Source organism: Hyla sarda, chromosome 1 (assembly GCF_029499605.1).
Source record: "Hyla sarda isolate aHylSar1 chromosome 1, aHylSar1.hap1, whole genome shotgun sequence".
Taxonomy (NCBI): domain Eukaryota; kingdom Metazoa; phylum Chordata; class Amphibia; order Anura; family Hylidae; genus Hyla; species Hyla sarda.
This window is the reverse complement of record NC_079189.1, coordinates 249,533,091-249,554,244: the sequence shown is the minus strand read 5'-3', so window position 1 is coordinate 249,554,244 and position 21,154 is coordinate 249,533,091. Positions and strand designations below refer to the sequence as shown.

General features: G+C 40.7%; 1 protein-coding gene across 11 annotated transcripts in view; it reads left to right on the top strand.

The window, feature by feature from the left end:
* The window catches only part of ANKLE1 (ankyrin repeat and LEM domain containing 1), a 113,859-nt gene that overhangs the window by 23,691 nt on the left and 69,014 nt on the right, over positions 1-21,154 (top strand). For 8 of the 11 annotated variants that reach the window (XR_008892144.1, XR_008892146.1, XR_008892147.1 and 5 more), the window contains exons 3-4: positions 13,074-13,179; positions 13,282-13,399. The exons of 1 other annotated variant lie outside the window; for it this stretch is intronic. Coding sequence is in view for 5 of the 10 variants with exons in the window: in XM_056570311.1 (XP_056426286.1) it covers positions 13,074-13,179; positions 13,282-13,399 (224 nt within the window). In the remaining 5 variants the exon portion in view is untranslated. Of the gene's footprint in view, positions 1-2,086; positions 2,182-13,073; positions 13,180-13,281; positions 13,400-14,099; positions 14,236-21,154 lie in introns of those variants that run through there. 2 more of the 11 variants (XM_056570330.1, XM_056570374.1) reach the window with 2 other exon arrangements.

Sequence of the window (21,154 nt, the reverse complement as noted above, 5' to 3'; positions counted from 1 at the left end):
TTTTCTGTCTCAAACAAGCCCATTACAGCCTCTACAGTGCAGCATGTCTACACATGAAATGGGAAGGGAGAATTAAGTTTATTCCTCCCCATTTCATATTCAAATGATTGATAATGATACGGAGGGGACATGGGCTGTATGAGGCGTCTGGACATGGGCAATATGAGAGGAATGGCTATGAGGAGGGATGGCTATATGAATTTAGCTGTTCCCCCTCATATAGCTGGCCCCACTCCTATAGTCTATGGGGGAGATTTATCAAGACCTGTCCAGAGGAAAAGTTGCTGAGTTGCCATAGCAACCAATCAGCTCGCTTCTTTCATTTTTGAAAAGGCCTCTGAAAAATGAAAGAAGCGATCTGATTGGTTGCTATGGGCAACTTAACAAACTTTTTCTCTGTACAGGTTTTGATAAAATCTTCCCCTATATTCCCACTCAAATAGCTGGTCCCCCTCCTATAGTCTATATTTCCCCTCATGTAGCCGTTCCCCCTCCCCCCCCCCCCCCATATATTCGCCACCCCTCATATAGGCATTTCCCTTCATATAGCCCATGTCCCCCCTCATATAAACATTCTTTCATAAAGCCTGTCCCCCCTTATATAGCCTATATTCCCCTTAGATGGCTGTTCCCTCTCATATCATATAGCTAATTTCCCTCATAGCCATTCCTTTAATTACATATTATGGATTGAGGGGAATGGCTATATGAAATTGGGGGAGGGGGGGGGGGGATTTCACAATTTGTTTATTTCATTGCAATCGCATATTGAAATAGCAACATTTTCTTCCATAATCGCAATCTCACATTTTCCCAATATTGTGCAGCCCTAATTTGTAATAAGCAATCTGCAGTATTGGCATATAAGCTGCTTGTATTGTATTGCTAAGATGGTCTCTGAAAGATGAAAGATATTCGGAAAATGACGTTCAGAAATTCAGGCTGCAAAATCCACTTCTTCCAGTCTCGCTGTTCTATCAACATCCACTAGGGCTCATAAAAGATTTATGGTGGTCTCTTTTTCAGATTTTGATGACTGAGTTTCTCATTAGGATGTAAACAGGGGTGAATGTGTGGATAGTCACAAGCCTGCACCTCTGAGGAAGCTCATGTATATGAGTGAAACTAGTTAGGTGGCAGTGTCTGTCAGTTTAAAAAAAAAATCACTGTTGTCACATGAATTGCCCAATGGACTGCAGCCTTAGGCTAATACATCTAACATTATCTCATTTTTCACAATGATGGGGCAGTAGCCTCAGTATTGGAGTTAAACATTTTCCAATACTCTTTAACATTGTTATTACTGTTGATTTTCCAAACCGTGACAACATAGGAGTTTTTAATATTTACGTCATTTTAGGATATATTTAATAAAAGTTATGTCTTAATATTAGAGATATATATGCCTTTTTGTGCCTGGATGGCACTTGTGTTTTTGCATTTATTGCCTTCCCTAATAAGGGTATCTGTGGTAGTGGTAATGTGTGGATAGCCCCCATTCCTCGAGGATTCTAGACACAAAATTTCTAATTAATTCAGATGAGATTAAATAATTAATTAGATGTGTTAGGCTAGGTTCACACGGCAGTTTGCATCCAACCCGTTAATGGTCTGATAATTTTTTTACCTGAATGGGTCTGATTCAAACTGCTGCTACCGGGTCATGACGGACCCCATTTACTTGCATGGGGTCCATCAGTGACCCGGTAATTTTCCAGGATTTTAATGGAGAAATAAATAGTGCTTGCACAAATTTATTTTTTTTCTCTGCTAAATTCCCATCCTTCTGGCCGAATTGCTGACGGAACACCAAATAGCGGAGTCCGACAGCAATGTTAACGAGACCTTAGAACAACTCAAAATATCGTGAGCAATCCATGATTGGAGTATTTGGTGACCGCAAGTTACCCTCCTTTCCTGTATATGAAAACAGACAAGATTATTAACCCCTTAAGGACTCAGCGATTTTCCGTTTTTGCATTTTCATTTTTTCCTCATCACCTTCTAAAAATCATTACTCTTTCAATTTTGCACCTAAAAATCCATATGATGGCTTATTTTTTGTGCCACCAATTCTACTTTGCAGTGCCATTAGTCATGTTACCGCCGCGCCATGCAGCGCATAGCAACGACGCAGGGGACGCACACTGGAGGCCTGAAGCAGAGCGGACCCGACAACAGGTAATTATGCGCCGGCACCGATAGTCAGGGGGAGAGAACGGGCAGCGGCGCCGATGGCCAGGGGGAGAGAACGGCCGGCAGCAGGGCTCTAGACCCCAGGGCAGGCAGGGGCAGAAAAGCCGGCAGCGCTGGCGGTCTCAGCACCTGCAAAGCCGCTGCAGTTCATTGCTTTAAAGCTCCTGCTTTAAATCATTGAACTGCAGCGGCTTATCGGCGTAGAACACGCAGGTAGACTTTAGGCTAAAAAATTTTGCCTAAAAAGTGCGTGTTATACACCGATACATACGGTAGGTTTGATTTTTGTCGCACTTCTGAAAAAAATCATAACTACATGCAGGAAAATTTATACGTTTAAAATTGTCATCTTCTGACCCCTGTAACTTTTTAATTTTCACATACGGGCCGGTATGGGGGCTCATTTTTTGCGCCGTGTTCTGAAGTTTTTAACGGTACCATTTTTGTGTTGATCCGACTTTTTGATCGCTTTTTTATAAATTTTTTTGATATAAAAAATGACCAAAAAGACGCTATTTTGGACTTTGGAATTTTTTTGTGCGTACGCCATTGACCGTGCGGTTTAATTTAATGATATCATTTTATAATTTGGACATTTACGCTCGCGGCGATACCACATATGTTTAATTTTTATTTACAGTTTTTTTTTTTTTTTTTTTATGGGAAAAGGGGGGTGATTCAAACTTTTATTAGGGAAGGGGTTAAATGACCTTTAACTTTTTTAAATTTATTTATTATATATAATATAATATATATTTTTTTTTTTGCAGTGCTATAGCTCCCATAGGGACCTATAGCACTGCACACACTGATCTCTTATGCTGATCCCTGCAAAGCCAGAGCTTTGCACGGATCAGCAAGATAGGGGCTCGATTGCTCAAGCCTGTAGCTCAGGCTTGGAGCAATCGAACCCCGATAGGACGCGGCGGAGACAGGTAAGGGGACCTCCGCCTGCGTCCCAGATGATCGGAACATGAGCTGCCGGGAAGCGTTTTCTTTCGTTTTCAGACGCGTCAGTCAACTTCGGTGTCGCACGCTGTTAGCCCATTAGCCCAGGGTCCCGGCTATCGTTAGCAGCCGGGACCGAACCGGTGTGATGCGGGGTCACGGCATGACCCCGTTTTTCACACCGGGCTCAGGTCGTACAGGTATCCTTAAGAGGTTAAAGATGAATAAGCTTAAAGCGTCCAGATCCAACAAAAAACTTTTTTTTTCTCTTTTTTTTTTTATATATCACTCCGTACCTAATTTTGACCATGAACATCTAACTTTTATGTGTCTAGCACCTTAATTTTTTATTTATTTTTTATTACACTTTTAATTTAGCTCACTAGTCTGAATTCCTCACAGGGGGCGTGGCCTCACTGTGCAGGTCTCTGCCCCCTCTCTCAGTATGCTGTCTGCTCACATCTCACCTAGCATTAGCAAAACTACAACTCCCAGCTTGTCCTCACTGACAGTAGCAGGACGCAAGCTGACAGTGGGAGGATTTTTCCTCCAGCTGTGAGCCCTGCGCACACAGCTGTCAATCAAGGAAGTGTGTCCATGACGTAGGTGATGATGCATGGACACAGCAGGACTAGTATGTGTCCAAGCAGGCAAGGGTGGCAGTTGTTTGTCTTTTTCAGTATGAAATACTGAAAATTTTCTAATGAAAGCAATTGCAAAATCTGTTGGTTTTGTATGCTATACAACATATCAAAAGTTTTTGTATCTGAAAGTGCCCATTGAAGATTCATTTTATTCCCAAGGGTTTTAAAAGAAGTTACCCTTTTGCTGATTCTGACGCCACTGGGACACAGTACCTAAGGTTGATGTTCCTATTGCTAGTGGCTAAACATACTACTTTACCAAGTGAAAAAAAGGGGGGCACAGTCCTCAAAAGCTTCTATGGACCCCAGGTGGGGTCCCTGACAAAGTAGAAAATTGACAATCAGTCTGGAAATGGCTTAATAATAACAACATAGGTTTACTGTAGTGGAAAATAACATCCCCTATTGGAAGGAGATACATGGAGTGGGTTTGTCAGCCGCCACATGATGCGGGGACAGAATGCACCCTTCCTGCAGACTGCCAGGGCCCCAGTCGGACCCCCCCCGATCTATAACTTATCCCCTATCCTTCGCATAGGGATAATTTATTATCCACTACTGTATTAGTTTAATTAGTGCAATAAGATAAAAGTAAACATAATAATATGCTGGGAGATCACTGCAGGGCCCTAGCAGTTCCTCCCTGATACAAATGAAATTGTATAAAAATACACTTATGGTAAAAGAATAAAAGTAGCTAAAAACAAGTGAGATAAGTATCTGCACAATGGATATATGTATATACACATGTAAACTGCTTGGTAAGATAGTGTAGCAACTCTGTTAGAGAAAGATAATATCTAGCTTTGCAAGGTGAAGTCCCGTAGTAGCGGTTGATAGTTACAAATGAGTTTGCGTGGTTAGAAAATGCATTAGTCCAAAGTGTCTGTCACAGCTTATTAAAAAAGGTGAAAATAATTAGCAAAATTAGCAATGCGTGCCATTCAGGGTGAGTTCGTAATTCCTGTGGAATAAACAATAATATGCAATATTGGTACTGTGTGCCTTTCTCAGTTTTTCTATGCAGATATAGAAGAACTGAGAAAGGCACACAGTGCCAATATTGCATATTATTGTTTATTCTACAGGAATTCCGGACTCACCCCGAACAGCACACATTGGCAATTTTGCTAATTATTTTCACCTTTTTTCATAGGCTAAGACTTTGGACTAATTAATTTTATAACCACGCAAACTCATATGTAACTATAAACTGCTACTACAGGACTTCACCTTGCAAAGCTAGGTATTATCTTTCTCTAACTTACCAAGCAGTTTACATGTGTATATTCATATATCCATTGTGCAGATACTAATTATACTATTTCATTTGGATCAGGGTGGAACTGCAAGGGCCCCGTAGTGATCTCCCAGCATATTCTTATGTTTACTTTTATCTTACTACACTAACTAAGCCTATGTTAGTATTACCAAGCCATTCTCAGACTGACCATTTTTCACTATATCAGGGACCCAACTTGGGAGAAAAATTGAATGGTGTGAACGCAGGATAGTCCAGATGGTGGATAAGAAGCCCCAAACAAGTTCCAAAGATATTCAAGCTGTCCTACAGGCTCAGTGTCGGTGCGAACGATCAATCAGCATTTAAATGTAATGAAACTCTGGAAGGAGACCCAGGAGGACCTCACTGCTGACACAGAGACATAAAAAAGCAAGAATACATTTTGCCAAAATGGACTTGAGTAAGCCAAAATCCTTCTGGGAAAACGTCTTGTGGACAGATGAGACCAAGAAAGAACTTTTTTTTGTAAAGCACATCAGTCTGTTTACCAAAAATGGAATGAGGCCTACAAAGAAAAGAACACCGTACCTACAGTGAAATATGGTGGAGGTTTAATGATGTTTTGGTGTTGTTTTGCTGCCTCTGGCACTGGGTGCCCTGAATGTGTGCAAGGCATCATGAAATCTGAGGATTACCAACAGAATTTGGGTCGCACTGTACAGCCCAGTGTCAGAAAGCTGGGTTTTCGTCCGAGATCTTCCAGCAGGACAATGACACCGAACATACATCAAAAAGCACCCAGAAATGGATGGCAACAAAGCGCTGGAGAGTTCTGAAGTGGCAGCAATGAGTCCAGATCTAAATCCCATTGAACACCTGTGGAAAAATCTTAAAATTTCTGTTGGGAAAAGGCGCCCTTCCAATAAGAGACCTGGAGCAGTTTGCAAAGGAAGAGTGGTCCAGCATACCGGCTGAGAGGTGTAAGAAGGGTATTGATGGTTATAGGAAGACTGATTTCAGTTATTTTTTCCAAAGGGTGTGCAACCAAATAATAAGTTAAGGGTGCCAATAATTTTGTCCAGCCCATTTTTGGAGTTTGGTGTGACATTATGTCCAGTTTGCTTTTTTGTTCCTCTCTTTTTTGGTTTAGTTCCAATACACACAGAGGGAATAAATATGTGTATAGCAAAACATGTGTTACTGCAGTCCTTTTCTGTAAGAAATTCTTAATTTCAGGGGTGTCAACATTTACGGCCATGACTGTATTCCTCAGGACATAAGCTGCACTACTCTGAAATCAGGGATCAGATATTGGGAGTCATGTGCAACCTGACTGCCTTATCAGATATCGTACAGTATATTTCTATGCGGCTCTTGCTCCTTTCACTTTGGAGCTTCAGCACCAGAGAAGACTGATCATGCTAGCCTTGAGGAAGGCACAGATTTCTTTTTGTTGGCGGTTGTCCTATAACTTACGGTTCCAATGCAACTCATTACATATGCTCCGGTTTCTGCCTCTCACAGTCCACGACCTACAAAACACCTGGCAATGCATGGCTTTTCCACACAAGAGGGCCTGAGTTTCTACCATGCAGGCTGGGTGACTTACTGGTTATACACACAGTTTTCTTTACCCAAGCTGATATGATTGGTAAGATATATTAGCTGTCGTGCATTTTACCCAGTACATGAGAATTTTTGTTAAATATTTTTGGGACCTTTCTTCTCTGGTTTCTGAAAGTTGTGACGGTGATCTCATAATTTTTCATTCTTTTACTTACAGCTGCCACTTTGAAGTCCTTTTTGAGTTTTCATTTACTTTTATTTTGTTGTAGTAGTGTGTTTTACAAGATGCGTACATAGAATAGAGTTCCCTAATAATGTATACTGTATCATTTTTCTTCTGCTCTTCTTTGGCAGTATACCCTTTCAGTCTTTTGTTCCTAGCTTACTCAATTCATCTATACCTTTATGCTATGCTACTTTTCCTCTATTGTCTCCAGCTAACTTTTCTCATTACCTTTGCCTCTTTTACACATTCCTTCTGTTACCCTATTTATTTATTTTATTTTTTCCCTGTTTGGCATGTCCTTTTTGTATATCTATTTTTATTTTTTCTCCTTTTCTCAGTAATTGAGATCTAGGGTCTATGCAGTGTCCCTTAGGTTCTTGTACACTTTGGGGCCAGCTTGTTATGTAGATCGCCTTATTGTTTCTAGGTCTTTGACACTTTGATATAACCGGCTCTGGGAGGCTGGTCTGTTTACAGGTCACCCCATTTTTATTTCTTACATGCTTGTCCAATACCTTTTTTTGTTTTCCCTCAGTTGGGGTTTTTCTTTTTCAGTGGATACTGTTCTATCTTGACTAGTCTTCAATGATGCAGTGTAAACCAAATATTTGGATCTTTTTTGGGCACTGGAGCATTTTCATGTGTATGGGTATATAAGCCAATTACAGGACCTATTCAAAATACATGAAAGCCAAAAACTACAATCAAGAAATTTACTGAATTTAAAAACCTAAAACGAGTGACATTCATCAGGAATGCAGGAAGGGAAACAATGAGCAAAATATGCCTAGTATAAAGTTGCACAGTCTATAAAAATAAAACCATGTCTAAACCAGTGTAATCTACCACAGTTATAAATGCATAAATCGATAAAAACAACCCACTCTAGTAGCAATAGGTGTCACCACTGGCTCAGTACATGTTTGACTTTAAAAACAAAGAAAAAGCATATACAAATAAGGGAAAAGTAACTTGTATGATTTGTCCTGCAAAGACTAAAAACAGGAGTCCACACTCAGTAAGTCACAGAGACTACCAAGCAGCAAGAAATTAGCTAGGGGAGCTCCAGCCAGGAAGCCAAAAAGCTAATTGAACTAGTGTATCGCAGAACAAATCATGCACACTTCACAGCACCGCTGGTTACCTTATAAAGAAATGCTAGGGAGAGACACGCTGATTCACTGCAACAAAAGACACCTCTGTGTCTGCCGCCCTTTTGGAGACCACTGTGCATGCCTCAATGTCTGCCTCCTATAGCTTAGGCACAAATGCCCAACATCATATGACCTAACAGTGTTCACATGACAATCATTGCTCAACAGAGCAGGCGCACTGGCCAAAAAGTTAAAGGCAACAAAAGCCAGGAACCTGCACAGGTGCAGTCCAAAAGAATAAACATACTGAAGACTTGGCAAGAAGCAGTATTTGTAAACTGTTTTTATACAGTGCTCAGGTGATGGGGAGGTAAGTGCCACACAGTGAAGTGCTACATGCTAAAAACATGAAAACACCTGGCAAAAAATACATACTAGTAGTAAAAGCACGAATGTACAGGAAACAAAATATATATAGTATAATGTCATCAAAAACAATATGGTGTGATTATAGGATGCGTTACATGAACTGTCAAACAATATATACTGATATAAAGATAATATACAAAATGGAGTGCCATTTACCTGGATACAAGTAAAAATGGAAGGGTTAACTGGCAATGCAGTCTTGATACAGCATAGGTGGTGTTCGTTCTAATTAACAGCGTACAGTCCAGTGCACATAGTAGCGGTAGAAAAAAACTGCAACTCACCAACTGTAGTACCTTGGTGTAGTACCTATTCTTCGATTTATTTTTTATTTTCGACTTGCATTAAAACATACACGCTCAGGGAGTAGCTCAGAGCAGATGAGGGGGATCGGCAACAGCTGTTTCTCACGTCTGTGCGTGCTTCATCAGGCTGATGATCTCACTAGATACAGGTGACTACTATACACTGTTCTTAGACTTGTTAGATAACATCACTTGTGTAGGGAGATTAACTCTTGCAGGTATAGTCAGACAAGTGAAGTGAAACATACATTGTTTTTTAAACCAACTTATATAGTGCAGACATTAATTATAAAAACGAACTTGTCATACCCTCATGAAGCTCGACTCACTAACCCAAAGATTCGTTCTTAAGTGGACGTCTTTCTAACTAGTTTACTGACCATATCAAGCTGGATTCTGGTCAGAGTTGGTCATGGATAGCACAAACATAGTTACATAGTTAGTACGGTCGAAAAAAGACATATGTCCATCAAGTTCAACCAGGGAATTAAGGGGTAGGGGTGTGGCGCGATATTGGGGAAGGGATGGGATTTTATATTTCTTAAGCATTAATGTTATTTTGTTCCATGAATGTATCTAATCCTGTTTAAAAGCTGTTAATTGTTCCTGCTGTGACCAGTTCCTGAGGTAGACCGTTCCATAAATTCACAGTCCTCACGGTAAAGAAGGCGTGTCGCCCCTTGAGACTAAACTTTTTCTTCTCCAGACGGAGGGAGTGCCCCCTCGTCCTTTGGGGGGGGTTTAACCTGGAACAGTTTTTCTCCATATTTTTTGTATGGGCCATTAATATACTTATATACGTTTATCATATCCCCCCCCCTTAAACGTCTCTTCTCAAGACTAAACAATTGTAACTCCTTTAAACGCTCCTCATAGCTAATATGTTCCATGCCCCATATTAGTTTAGTCGCGCGTCTCTGCACCCTTTCCAACTCCGCAGTGTCCCTTTGATGGACAGGTGCCCAAAACTGAACAGCATATTCCAGGTGAGGCCGTACCAATGCTTTATAAAGAATAAGACATAAGACTTTTTATCAGGGGTAAAATTATATCTCTCGCCTCCAAAAATGAAAGTTACAGAGCACAGGCAGCTTTGGAACATCAGTTATAACCAACCAGCGTGATCCCACCTGTACTTCCAACATGCAATCAGGACTATTAAAGGTGCATTACCACCTGGCATATACGCAGCGTATTTCACGCTGCGCAAAATTTGCGGCAGCACGGGAAATATGCTGTGTGTTCCTCGCTCACTATATACACAGGGCTTTCCGGCAGCAGCACTATGCGTGCAGAGAGTTTTGGAGGCGGAGCTGCGCATCAGTCACGGCGGCACACTGCCCCGCCTCCAAAACTCACTACACGCATAGGGCTGCTGCCGGAAAGCCCTGTGTGTGTATAGTGAGCGAGGAATACGCAGCGTATTTCCCACTGCTGCCACAAATTTTGCGCAGCGTAAAATACGCTGCGTATACGCCAGGTGGGAACGCACCCTGAAGGGGTACTCCGGTGGAAAACTTTTTTTTATTTATTTTTTAAATGAACTGGTGCCAGAAAGTTAAAAAGATTTGTAAATTATTTCTATTAAAAAATCTTTACCCTTCTAGTACTTTTTAGCAGCTGTATAGTACAGAGGGAATTGTTTTCTTTTTGAATTTCTTTTTTGTCTTGTCCACAGTGCTCTCTGCTGACACCTCTGTCCGTGTTAGGAACTGTCCAGAGCAGCATAGGTTTGCTATAGGGATTTTCTCCTGCTCTGGACAGTTCCTGATACGGGCATCAGGTGTCGGCAGAGAGTACTGTGGACAAGACAAAAAAAATTTCCTCTTTATCATAAAGCTGCTAAAAAGTAATGGAAGGGTAAAGATTTAGTAATAGAAGTAATTTACAAATCTGTTTAACTGTCTGGCACCAGTTGATTTGAAAGAAAAAAAAAATCCCACCGGAGTACCCCTTTTAAGCTTCAGTTGGATGCGCTGTTGACCCATACAATTGAGCATTGAAATGGACTAAGGCCACTTATTATCAATGGGCTAACAAGCTGCTGGGTTCAATGCTTTGTCAAAAACAAAACTTCAATAAAGTTCATAAAATGCAGCTCTGGCCAGGACACTACATCATATTCTTGTTGTTTTTGAGACTCGTATGCAGATTTAATTTTTTTTTCTAAAACATGTAGTTCTCAATCAACTTTATACATTGGAGACAAGAAAAAAAAAAAATATATATATATATTACATTGGGAAGCAACCTAAAGGTCTTTTGTGTGTGCCTGTTAAATAGTTTGAGGTTGAAAAATATCCATCCCTAAGACTCTGTGTTCCAGTGGAAGGCGCATCCCCCCCCCCTCTCCTGTCTCCAATATGGCAATCAGAATGAATGCATGGTTCAACATTCTATCCACATAAATCTAGTATCCATAACTTGTAATATATTTATTTTTTTTTCAGAAAAACTTGAACTTGCTTGAACTTGAACTTGCTAGAGACAGACATGACGACATCATGTGGCAGAGTTCCATAGTCTCACTGCTCTTACAATAAAGAATCTCTGTCTGAGATGATTATGAAACCTTCTTTCCTGTAGGGGTAGGGGCCTAGGTAGAAAAATATCCCTAGAAAGATCGCTGTAGTGTCCCTTAATATTTTTGAATATTGTGATTAAATTGCCCCCAAGATGTCCTTTTTTTTTTTTTCTCCAATACCTTGATACTCATACCATTAATTACCTTGGTCCCCTCCTAGTTACCAGTTCCGGTTTAGCTATGTCCTTATATGCGTGACTGAACTGGTGTAATGGAAAATAGGTGTGGTTTTAAGAACCATTTTAGTGACACTTTGTGCTATTAAATGCATGTTTTACATGTTCTCTCAATATCATAAACAATGTACTTAAATAAAAATGAAATTAAAATCTTTCTAGCAGTTTATTGAAAAATGGTGCTAAAACTATTGGAATACCTGAATGAAAGGTAACATATCTTTTAAATATGATGTGCTAAAGAGTAAACCACAATGTCTGGCCAAAAAGGAGGGTAACAAGCCCAGTCTGGAAGGGGTTAAAGGGGTTGGTCACATTTTAACAAGATTTTTAAGAAACCATTGCCCAGAGTGTAATGTGTGACTTATACAGTGAGCCTTCTCTGCCACACTGTTCTTACTCTGATCCCCTGATACCTGTCCTGCGGCCCAATGTGTCCTCCAGACCGAGGATGCGGTCCATTAACAGTGACCGCTGAGCCCCTGAGCCTGCCGGAGCACACATGGGGCCGGAGGACAGGTAGCAGGGGATCAGAGAGGGGAGGTTTGGTAAATAATGTGGTACAGGAGAGGAGGGTTAGGCTGAAATATAATTACACGGGGGCATCAGTGAAGAGGGGGTGGGGATATAATGACATGGGGCCTTACTTGATCCCTACCTGATAAAGGGACATATCTACCTGAAGGGGGACTACCTACTGAAAGGAGTACTGTAGTGCAAAATAACTTATCCCCATAAGTGATCGCAGGGGTCTGACCACTGGGACAAACCCCCCCCCCCCCCAATCTCTTGTATGAGGCCCCAGCAGACGGCATGAAGGGAATGTTCCGTCCCTGCATGACACGGCTGCTGAAATGCCCCATCCATGTATCTATGGGATAATTGGGGGGCGTGTCGGGCGCTGCGTCATGCGGACAAGCCCCCATTCCTGCAGGGGCCCCTTAGAGGAGATCGAGGGGGGGGAGGGGTTTCCCAGCGGTCAGGATAAGTTATTTTGCACTGCAGTATTCCTTTTAATGGGGCGGACTTACTTATCAAGGACCCTATCCACCTGATGGGGTGACATACTGGTCTGCCTATAAAGTTTTCATTAATAAAAGACCTTATTTACATACTATTTGGGTACCAGGAAAAGTGGATTATGAGAGATAAGTAGATTCTGCTCCCTTTTAGTCCCTTGGACAAGTAGTTTATTTTTTTTGTGTTTTTTGTTTTTTTTTCACACCCCTGAATCAACTGGCTCCAGAAAGTTAAACAGATTTTTAAATTAATTCTGTTAAAGTCTTAATCCCACCAGTACTTATCAGCTACTGAAGTTGTTCTTTTCTGTCTAACAGTGTTCTCTGCTGACACCTCTGTCTGTCTCAGGAACTGTCCAGAGTAGGAGCAAATCCCCATAGCAAACCTCCCCTGCTGTGTACAGTTCCTGAGACAGACAGAGGTGTCAGCAGAGAGCACTGTTGCCAAACACAAAATAATACCTCAGCAGCTGTACTGTTAGGATTAAGATTTTTTAATAGAAGTAATTTACACATCTTTTTAACTTTCTGGAGCCAGTTGTTATGAAAAAAAAATGTTTTTCACTGGAATGCCCCTTTAATGTTTCATAAAAAAAGTGGGAATTAATGCAGTCGGGTTATGTATTTTCTTTTCACTTTTTAGGTCTACAGATGATCTGACCCCAGTACATGTAGCAGCTTCTTGGGGTTGTTGTAAGGCTCTGATCTTCTTACTGCGGAAAGGTGGCAACCCTTCTATTCAGGATCAGGTTACTTTTTTTTTTTTTTTTACTTCCAAAAGTAGTACGTTTTATTTTCTTGAATTCTGTTGCTGTTAATGAACATTACCATGACGTGTTTTCATATCACAGGATGGGAATACAGCACTGGACTTGGCCTTAATGGAGAATAACAGGAGGTGTGTTGTCACTCTTCAGGAACACAAAGAGAGAATGTCTGATCAATTGGCAGAATTGGATGAAATACATGGTAATATTATTTATTTTTATGGGCAGAGAGTCCAATCATTTCTGTAAATGAAGACTAATGTAAGTAGGCCTATATGAACCCTTTTATATTGCTGTGATTGCCACATTAGCCCTGTGTCCCCACATTCCATTCCATCAGTGCAATCGAATGATTGCTATTACTAGTCCCCTTTGGGGGCTTACTAAATGTAAAGTCAGTGAAAAAAAAAAAAAAAAAAAAATATATATATATATATATTTTATCTTTTTACCATATAAATTAGCCCCTCCCCTAATAAAAATGTCAGTTCTACTGGCTTAACGAAATTAACGGTGTAAAAAAATTAAATCGCCCTGTTTAGTCAGTTAAATCAGTACAACATATCAGTGCTGTCAGTAAGTAGATTTGTGCCGTCAGTCATCAGATCTAAGCCATCAGTTATTAGAACCATGCGTCAGACTGAGTTACTGATCATATCCATGCTTTAAATGTTTTAACCCTTCCCTCAAAAAAAGTTTGTTGAGTCATCTGATCTGTGCTGTCAGTCATTTTGATCCCTGTTGTCACTGATGGAGTCAGATATTATATTCGTGCTGTAATTGTTTTAACCCTTCCTGCAAACTAAAACATTTTTTTTAGTAGTTTCTTCAGTCATCAGATTCGCTCATAAAAGACCAAAAAAACAAAACAGGGCGCAACGGTATTACAGCGCAGAGGAGGCCTTAACTCTAATATTTGCTGATACAGACAGCGCTAATGACGGCGAGGATGAATTCATTCTGTCATCTGCATTCTCATACTCATCCACAGCGCAGAAGAGTAGCTGCAGAGTCTGAATCCATGGACACGGACGGCATGTGGGTACCTGCTATGAACTACACCCCACAGGTTCCCAACTTTACTGCCTCCTCAGTTGTCCAAGTAAACACAGAGGGATTCCAGGAAATAGATTGTTTAAATTTATTTTTCATTGAGGAATTTGTAAATAACATGATCCACCAAACTAATTTGTATGCCCAGAAACTCCTTGCCTCCCACCTCATAAATCTCCCAAGGGCAACATTGGACCCCCACAGACCCAGTGGAAATCCGTAAATTTTAGGACCTATTTTTAAACTTGGGGATAATTAAGAAGCCACCCATCAGGGACTATTGGTCCACTGATGTATTGTAGAATACTCCCTTTTACTGATTAATTATGAGTAGGACCCGCTTTGAGATCCTTCTCAAATGTCTGCATTAAAAGGACAACACCATCTGCCTGCCCCGCCAAGACCCCAATTATGATCGGTTATACAAAATGGATTACATAAAATCTAAATTTTCTGAAGTATTTACCCAAAAACAAAATATAGCGGTGGTTGAATCTCTCGTAAGCTTTAAAGGGAGGCTGATGTTCCGCCAGTATCTCCCTAACAAGAGAGCCCAGTACAGGATCAAAATGTATAAAGTGTGTGAAAGTAACAGGGGCTACACACACCGCTTTAAAGTTTAAGAGTGAAAAGATTCCTCCCTTAGCCCCCTGATTGCCCCCATCCCTGGGTATTACAGGTAAAATTGTATGGATTTACCCACTTCTTGACAAGGGATATCTGTATATTGATAATTTTATAACAGTATTCCCCTCCTAAAGTCCATTGCTGCCAGGTCCACAGTAGCTTGTGGAACTATAAGAAAAAATCAAAATGGCAGTCTTCAGAGAGCACCTGCTCTCTCAAGTACAGTACTGGGACAAAAGAGAGGTTCTAATTCTGTCCTCCATTCACATGGGCGAAAACAGAACTGTTCCTGTGCGTGGGTCAAGCACTGAGGTCTAGAAACCAATCTCCATACTGGACTACAACTGCTACATGGGTGGGGTGGACCTCTCTGACCAAGTCATCAAGCCCTACAATGCCATGAGAAAGACCAGGACATGGTATAAGAAGCTGGGAGTCTACCTATTATATAATGCTTTTCTAGTGGCATGGGAGGCAGGGAACACTAGCTCTTTCCTTTCAGGAAAACATAATGAAGGCCCTTTTCTTTGGAAGTCCTGTAGAGGAGGCCTCAGTTCCAGGCGTGAACATCAGCCATATTGTTCCCGGGGAAGTCTCCTCAACAGAAAAATTGCACAGAAGCGGTGTTGGGTGCGTGCCCATAGAGGGATGAGAAAAGGCTCTACAAATCGGTGCAACACGTGCCCCACCAGAATGTTTCCAAATTAAATTTTTCCCTTCTTTTTAGTCTTTTATGCCCCATTGGCATTTTAAATTCAGTTTGTGTTTAAACATACTGCCCACTGAAAATGTTATTAACCCCCCCCCACCCCCCAAACTAAACTTCAAAATCTCACTATACTGCTAGATGAATGTATAGAGATGTTCCCTTCCAATTGGTCACACTAAATTACAATATGTGCAAAACAACTGTGACATAAAACAGAGAGCTCTCCATAGTGCAATTAACAGGGTAAACCACGTATGGGCTAAAGTCATGCTCTTACCCAAAATAGTTGTACAAACAGACAGGCACAACACTGGTGTAGGTGTGTATAGACTCCAACGTGCAGCCAATCCCTTCCACCACCTCGTGGTGTTCAATTCTCCTGCAAAAATCTCCAAGCCACTAAGGGATTCTCCAGGCGCAAGCAGCGGATAGCAGCAGCATAAGGTATAGTAGCAGTAGATATGAATGACTATCAGTGGCAATAAATCCAAGGGGATTTATTAAGAACAACGCGTTTCGACGCCAGGACAGGCGTCTTTCTCAAGTTCATACAACATAATGAAACATATCTAATAAATATACACAGAGACATACCGTACAATACAATTGGCCTGCATCACACCATGAGACCAGGTTCCAGGAGATGGGCGGAAGTGAACCACAGGTCAGACGGACAAAGAGGAAGTTCTCATCAACACAAAAAAGTAATATAAAACAGACAAAAAAAAAATAATAGTTAATCATAACCAAAATAATTCATTAATATATAATCAAAAACTGCATGGTTGTAGTCCATAGAAAAATGTTCAGATTATGCTGTAAGCAACAAGAAACACTAGAATTAACCATTTATGCTGTTAGAAAGATTTTAATTAAACACTAGTGTTTAAACTAGGGACTTGGGGGGAGGGAACCTACAGCAAAGAGGGGGAAGATAGTTTAGATAGAGAGGTGGGAATTATAAATGTACCTGGGGTGGAGCGGAGGGAGGGGTTAGAATAGTTAATAGGAATAAGCTTCATAGGAAAATAAAACTTACACCCTTGAATCCCATTAACCCCAATAACATAAAGGATGGAAATGTGAAGTGTATGTTCACAAATGCCAGAAGCCTAGCAAATAAAATGGGGGAGCTTGAGGCCTTGATACTGGAGGAACATAATGATATAGTTGGGGTCACTGAGACATGGCTGGACTCCTTGCATGACTGGGCTGTCAATCTGCAGGGGTTTACATTGTTTCGCAAGGATAGAATGAACAGAAAAGGTGGTGGTCTGTCTGTATGTAAGAAGTGGTATGAAAGTCAGTGTGAACGATGCCATAGTGTGTGGTGATTCTGAGGATGTGGAATCATTGTGGGTAGAATTACAAAAGGAGGGAAATACTGAAAAAATAGTATTTGGTGTAATCTACAGACCCCCTAATATCACTGAAGAGAGAGAAGTTCGGCTTCATAAACAAATAGAGAGGGCCGCCCGGGCAGGTACAGTGGTAATAATGGGAGATTTTAACTATCCAGATATAGATTGGGGTCCGGGGTTGGCTAAAACTACAAAGGGTCGACAATTCCTAAATTTATTGCAGGATAATTTTATGGGCCAGTTTGTGGAGGACCCAACAAGAAGTGATGCCTTGTTGGATCTGATCATTTCCAACAATGCAGAGCTGGTTGGTAATGTAACTGTGCGGGAAAACCTTGGTAATAGCGACCACAATATAGTTACTTTTGACTTAAAATGTAGAAAACAAAGACGGGGAAGGCAAAAACATATAACTTTAAAAAGGCAAATTTCCCTGGGCTGAGAGCTGCACTACAGGACATAGACTGGGGGGAGGTGTTGTCAAATACTGATACAGAAGGTAAATGGGACATCTTTAAATCAACTCTAAATAACTATACAGCTAAATATATACCAAAGGGGAACAAATATAAACGATTAAAACTAAATCCTACATGGCTGACACATGATGTTAAAAGAGCAATAAACAACAAAAAAATTGCCTTCAAAAAATACAAATCTGATGGGTCAGCTATAACATTTAAACAGTACAAGGAGCTTAATAAAATCTGTAAAAATGTAATAAAAACAGCAAAAATTCTAAATGAGAGACAGGTGGCCAAAGAAAGCAAAACTAATCCTAAATATTTTTTTAGATATAAAAATGCAAAAAAACCAAGGACAGAGCATGTAGGACCCCTTAATAATGATAATGGGGAGGTTGTCACAGGCGATCAAGAGAAGGCGGAGCTACTGAATGGGTTCTTTAGTTCTGTATACACTATGGAAGAAGGAGCTGACATTGGCCAGGTCAGTGCTGGTAACACATCATGTAATGTACTGAACTGGCTTAATGTAGAGATGGTACAAGGTAAGTTAAGTGATATAAATGTAAGCAAATCCCCAGGACCGGATGGACTACACCCAAGAGTTCTTAGAGAGGTAAGTTCAGTAATATCTGTACCCCTGTTCATGATATTTAGAGATTCTCTGGTGTCTGGTATTGTGCCAAGGGACTGGCGCAAGGCGAATGTGGTGCCAATCTTCAAAAAGGGCTCTAGGTCTTCCCCAGGAAACTATAGACCGGTAAGTTTAACGTGCATTGTGGGTAAATTGTTTGAAGGACTTATAAGGGATTACATACAGGAATACATAGGGGATAATTGTATTATAAGTGATAGCCAGCATGGGTTTACTAAGGATAGAAGTTGTCAAACCAATCTAATTTGCTTTTATGAAGAGGTGAGTAGAAGCCTTGACAGAGGAATGGCTGTGGATATAGTGTTTCTGGATTTTGCTAAAGCATTTGATACTGTCCCTCATAGACGTCTGACAGGTAAGTTAAGGTCTTTGGGTTTGGAAATTTTAGTTTGTAACTGGATTGAACACTGGCTTATGGATCGTACCCAGAGAGTGGTGGTCAATGATTCGTACTCTGATTGGTCCCCGGTTATTAGTGGTGTACCCCAAGGTTCAGTACTGGGACCGCTGTTGTTTAATTTATTTATCAATGATATAGAGGATGGTATTAACAGCTCTGTTTCTATCTTTGCAGATGACACCAAGCTTTGTAGCACGGTACAGTCTATAGAGGATGTGCATAAGTTCCAAGATGACTTGGATAGACTTAGTGTCTGGGCATCCACTTGGCAAATGAGGTTCAATGTGGATAAATGTAAAGTTATGCATCTGGGTACTAATAACCTGCATGCATCGTATGTCTTAGGGGGGGATTAAACTGGCAGAGTCACTGGTAGAGAAGGATCTGGGTGTACTTGTAGATCACAGACTACAGAATAGCATGCAATGTCAGGCTGCTGCTTCCAAAGCCGGCAGGATATTGTCATGTATCAAGAGGCATGGACTCAAGGGACAGGAACATAATACTCCCCCTTTATAAATCATTGGTACGGCCTTACCTGGAATATGCTGTTCAGTTTTGGGCACCTGTCCATAAAAGGGACACTGCGGAGTTGGAAAGGGTGCAGAGACGCGCGACTAAACTAATATGGGGCATGGAACATCTTAGCTATGAGGAGCGATTAAAGGAGTTACAATTGTTTAGTCTTGAGAAGAGACGTTTAAGGGGGGATATGATAAACGTATATAAGTATATTAATGGCCCATACAAAAAATATGGAGAAAAACTGTTCCAGGTTAAACCCCCCCCCAAAGGACGAGGGGGCACTCCCTCCGTCTGGAGAAGAAAAAGTTTAGTCTCAAGGGGCGACACGCCTTCTTTACCGTGAGGACTGTGAATTTATGGAACGGTCTACCTCAGGAACTGGTCACAGCAGGAACAATTAACAGCTTTAAAACAGGATTAGATACATTCCTGGAACAAAATAAGATTAATGCTTATGAAGAAATATAAAATCTCATCCCTTCCCCAATATCGCGCCACACCCCTACCCCTTAATTCCCTGGTTGAACTTGATGGACATATGTCTTTTTTCGACCGTACTAACTATGTAACTATGTAACTTGACGATTGTTAAATGTGACCCTATTTTAAAAGATTTAGTACCTGCCCATTCACGGATTACTTTTAGAAAACCTATGTCTCTCCGAAATTTTTTAGCACCTAGTAAACTTAAAGATGTCACCAATAGCAACCAATATGCAAAAAAAATCTGAAAGCAATAAATACATCAAGAAGTGCAATAAATCACGCTGTTTATGTTGTAGTATTATCCGGGATAATTGTAACATCTTCCGATCCAATACTACTGATGAGTTGTTTTTTATTAAAACTGATTGTGACTGTGAAACCGATTATGCGGTTTATTTATTGGAATGCCCGTGCCAACTGCAATATGTGGGCCGCACTGTTCAGACGATGCGGTCCCGCATGTATACCCACCGGTTCAATATTCGGAAAGGGTTTCCTTTGCATAGTGTGTCACGACACTTTGTGTTAAAACATATGAATAATCCTGAATTGTTGAAGCTTAGTAAAATCGAGGTGATACCCAAAGATATTCGAAACCGATTTCAAAAGCTAATCAACAAAGAATCATATTGGATATTCAAGCTTAAATGCTTGTACCCGGATGGGTTAAATGAAATCATCGAGAATACAGCATAAATGGTTAATTCTAGTATTTCTTGTTGCGTACCGCATAATCTGAACATTTTTCTATGACTACAACCATGCCATTTTTGATTATATATTAATGAATTATTTTGGTTATGATTAACTATTAGTTTTTTTTGTCGGTTTTATATTACTTACTTTTTTGTGTTGATGACAACTTCCTCTTTGTTCGTCTGACCTGTGGTTCACTTTCGCCAATCTCCTGGAACCTGGTCTCATGGTGTGATGCAGGCCAATTGTGGTTTGCAATACGGTATGTCTCTGTGTATATATATATATATATATTGGATATGTTTCATTATGTTGTATGAACTTGAGAAACACGCCTGTCCTGGCGTCGAAACGCGTTGTTCTTAATAAATCCCCTTGGTTTTTTTGCCACTGATCGTCATTCATATCTACTGCTGCTATACCTTATGCTGCTGCTGTCAGCTGCTTGCGCCTGGAGAATCCCTTAGTGGCTTGGAGGTTTTTGCTGGACAAAACAACTGAGAGACAGTGACGGGGGAGTTATTGAGGGAGTTTATATTTTCTTTAGGATGCTCTATGTGGCTTTAGGCAGTTTGTGGACAGAAACGTGTCACCGAAAGGCCTAGGTTCGGTGAAGGAAAACCGAAAGTTTTGTGTCAGTGATACTATGTTACTGACACATCCTAGTTGTAGTATAAGTGGTTCCAACCCACTTAGTCAGTGTCTGTTTTCCTAGAGTGGCCAAGATATGGGTGGGAGGTCACATTAGGCTGTTATGTTTCTGTTGACATTTAAATAAACCCAAGCACAGTCTGTATTTGGACTTTAACTACAGTGTCCTAGTCTCTACACGTTGAAGTCCAGGCCACCAACCAACGTTTGATGCTATCCTTTCCATGCAACGTACACATAAGAGATTCTCGCTATACCCCTAGATGAATACATAGAGGGAAGTTCCTTTCCATTGGTCACACTAAATTACAATAGGTGTAAAACAACGTA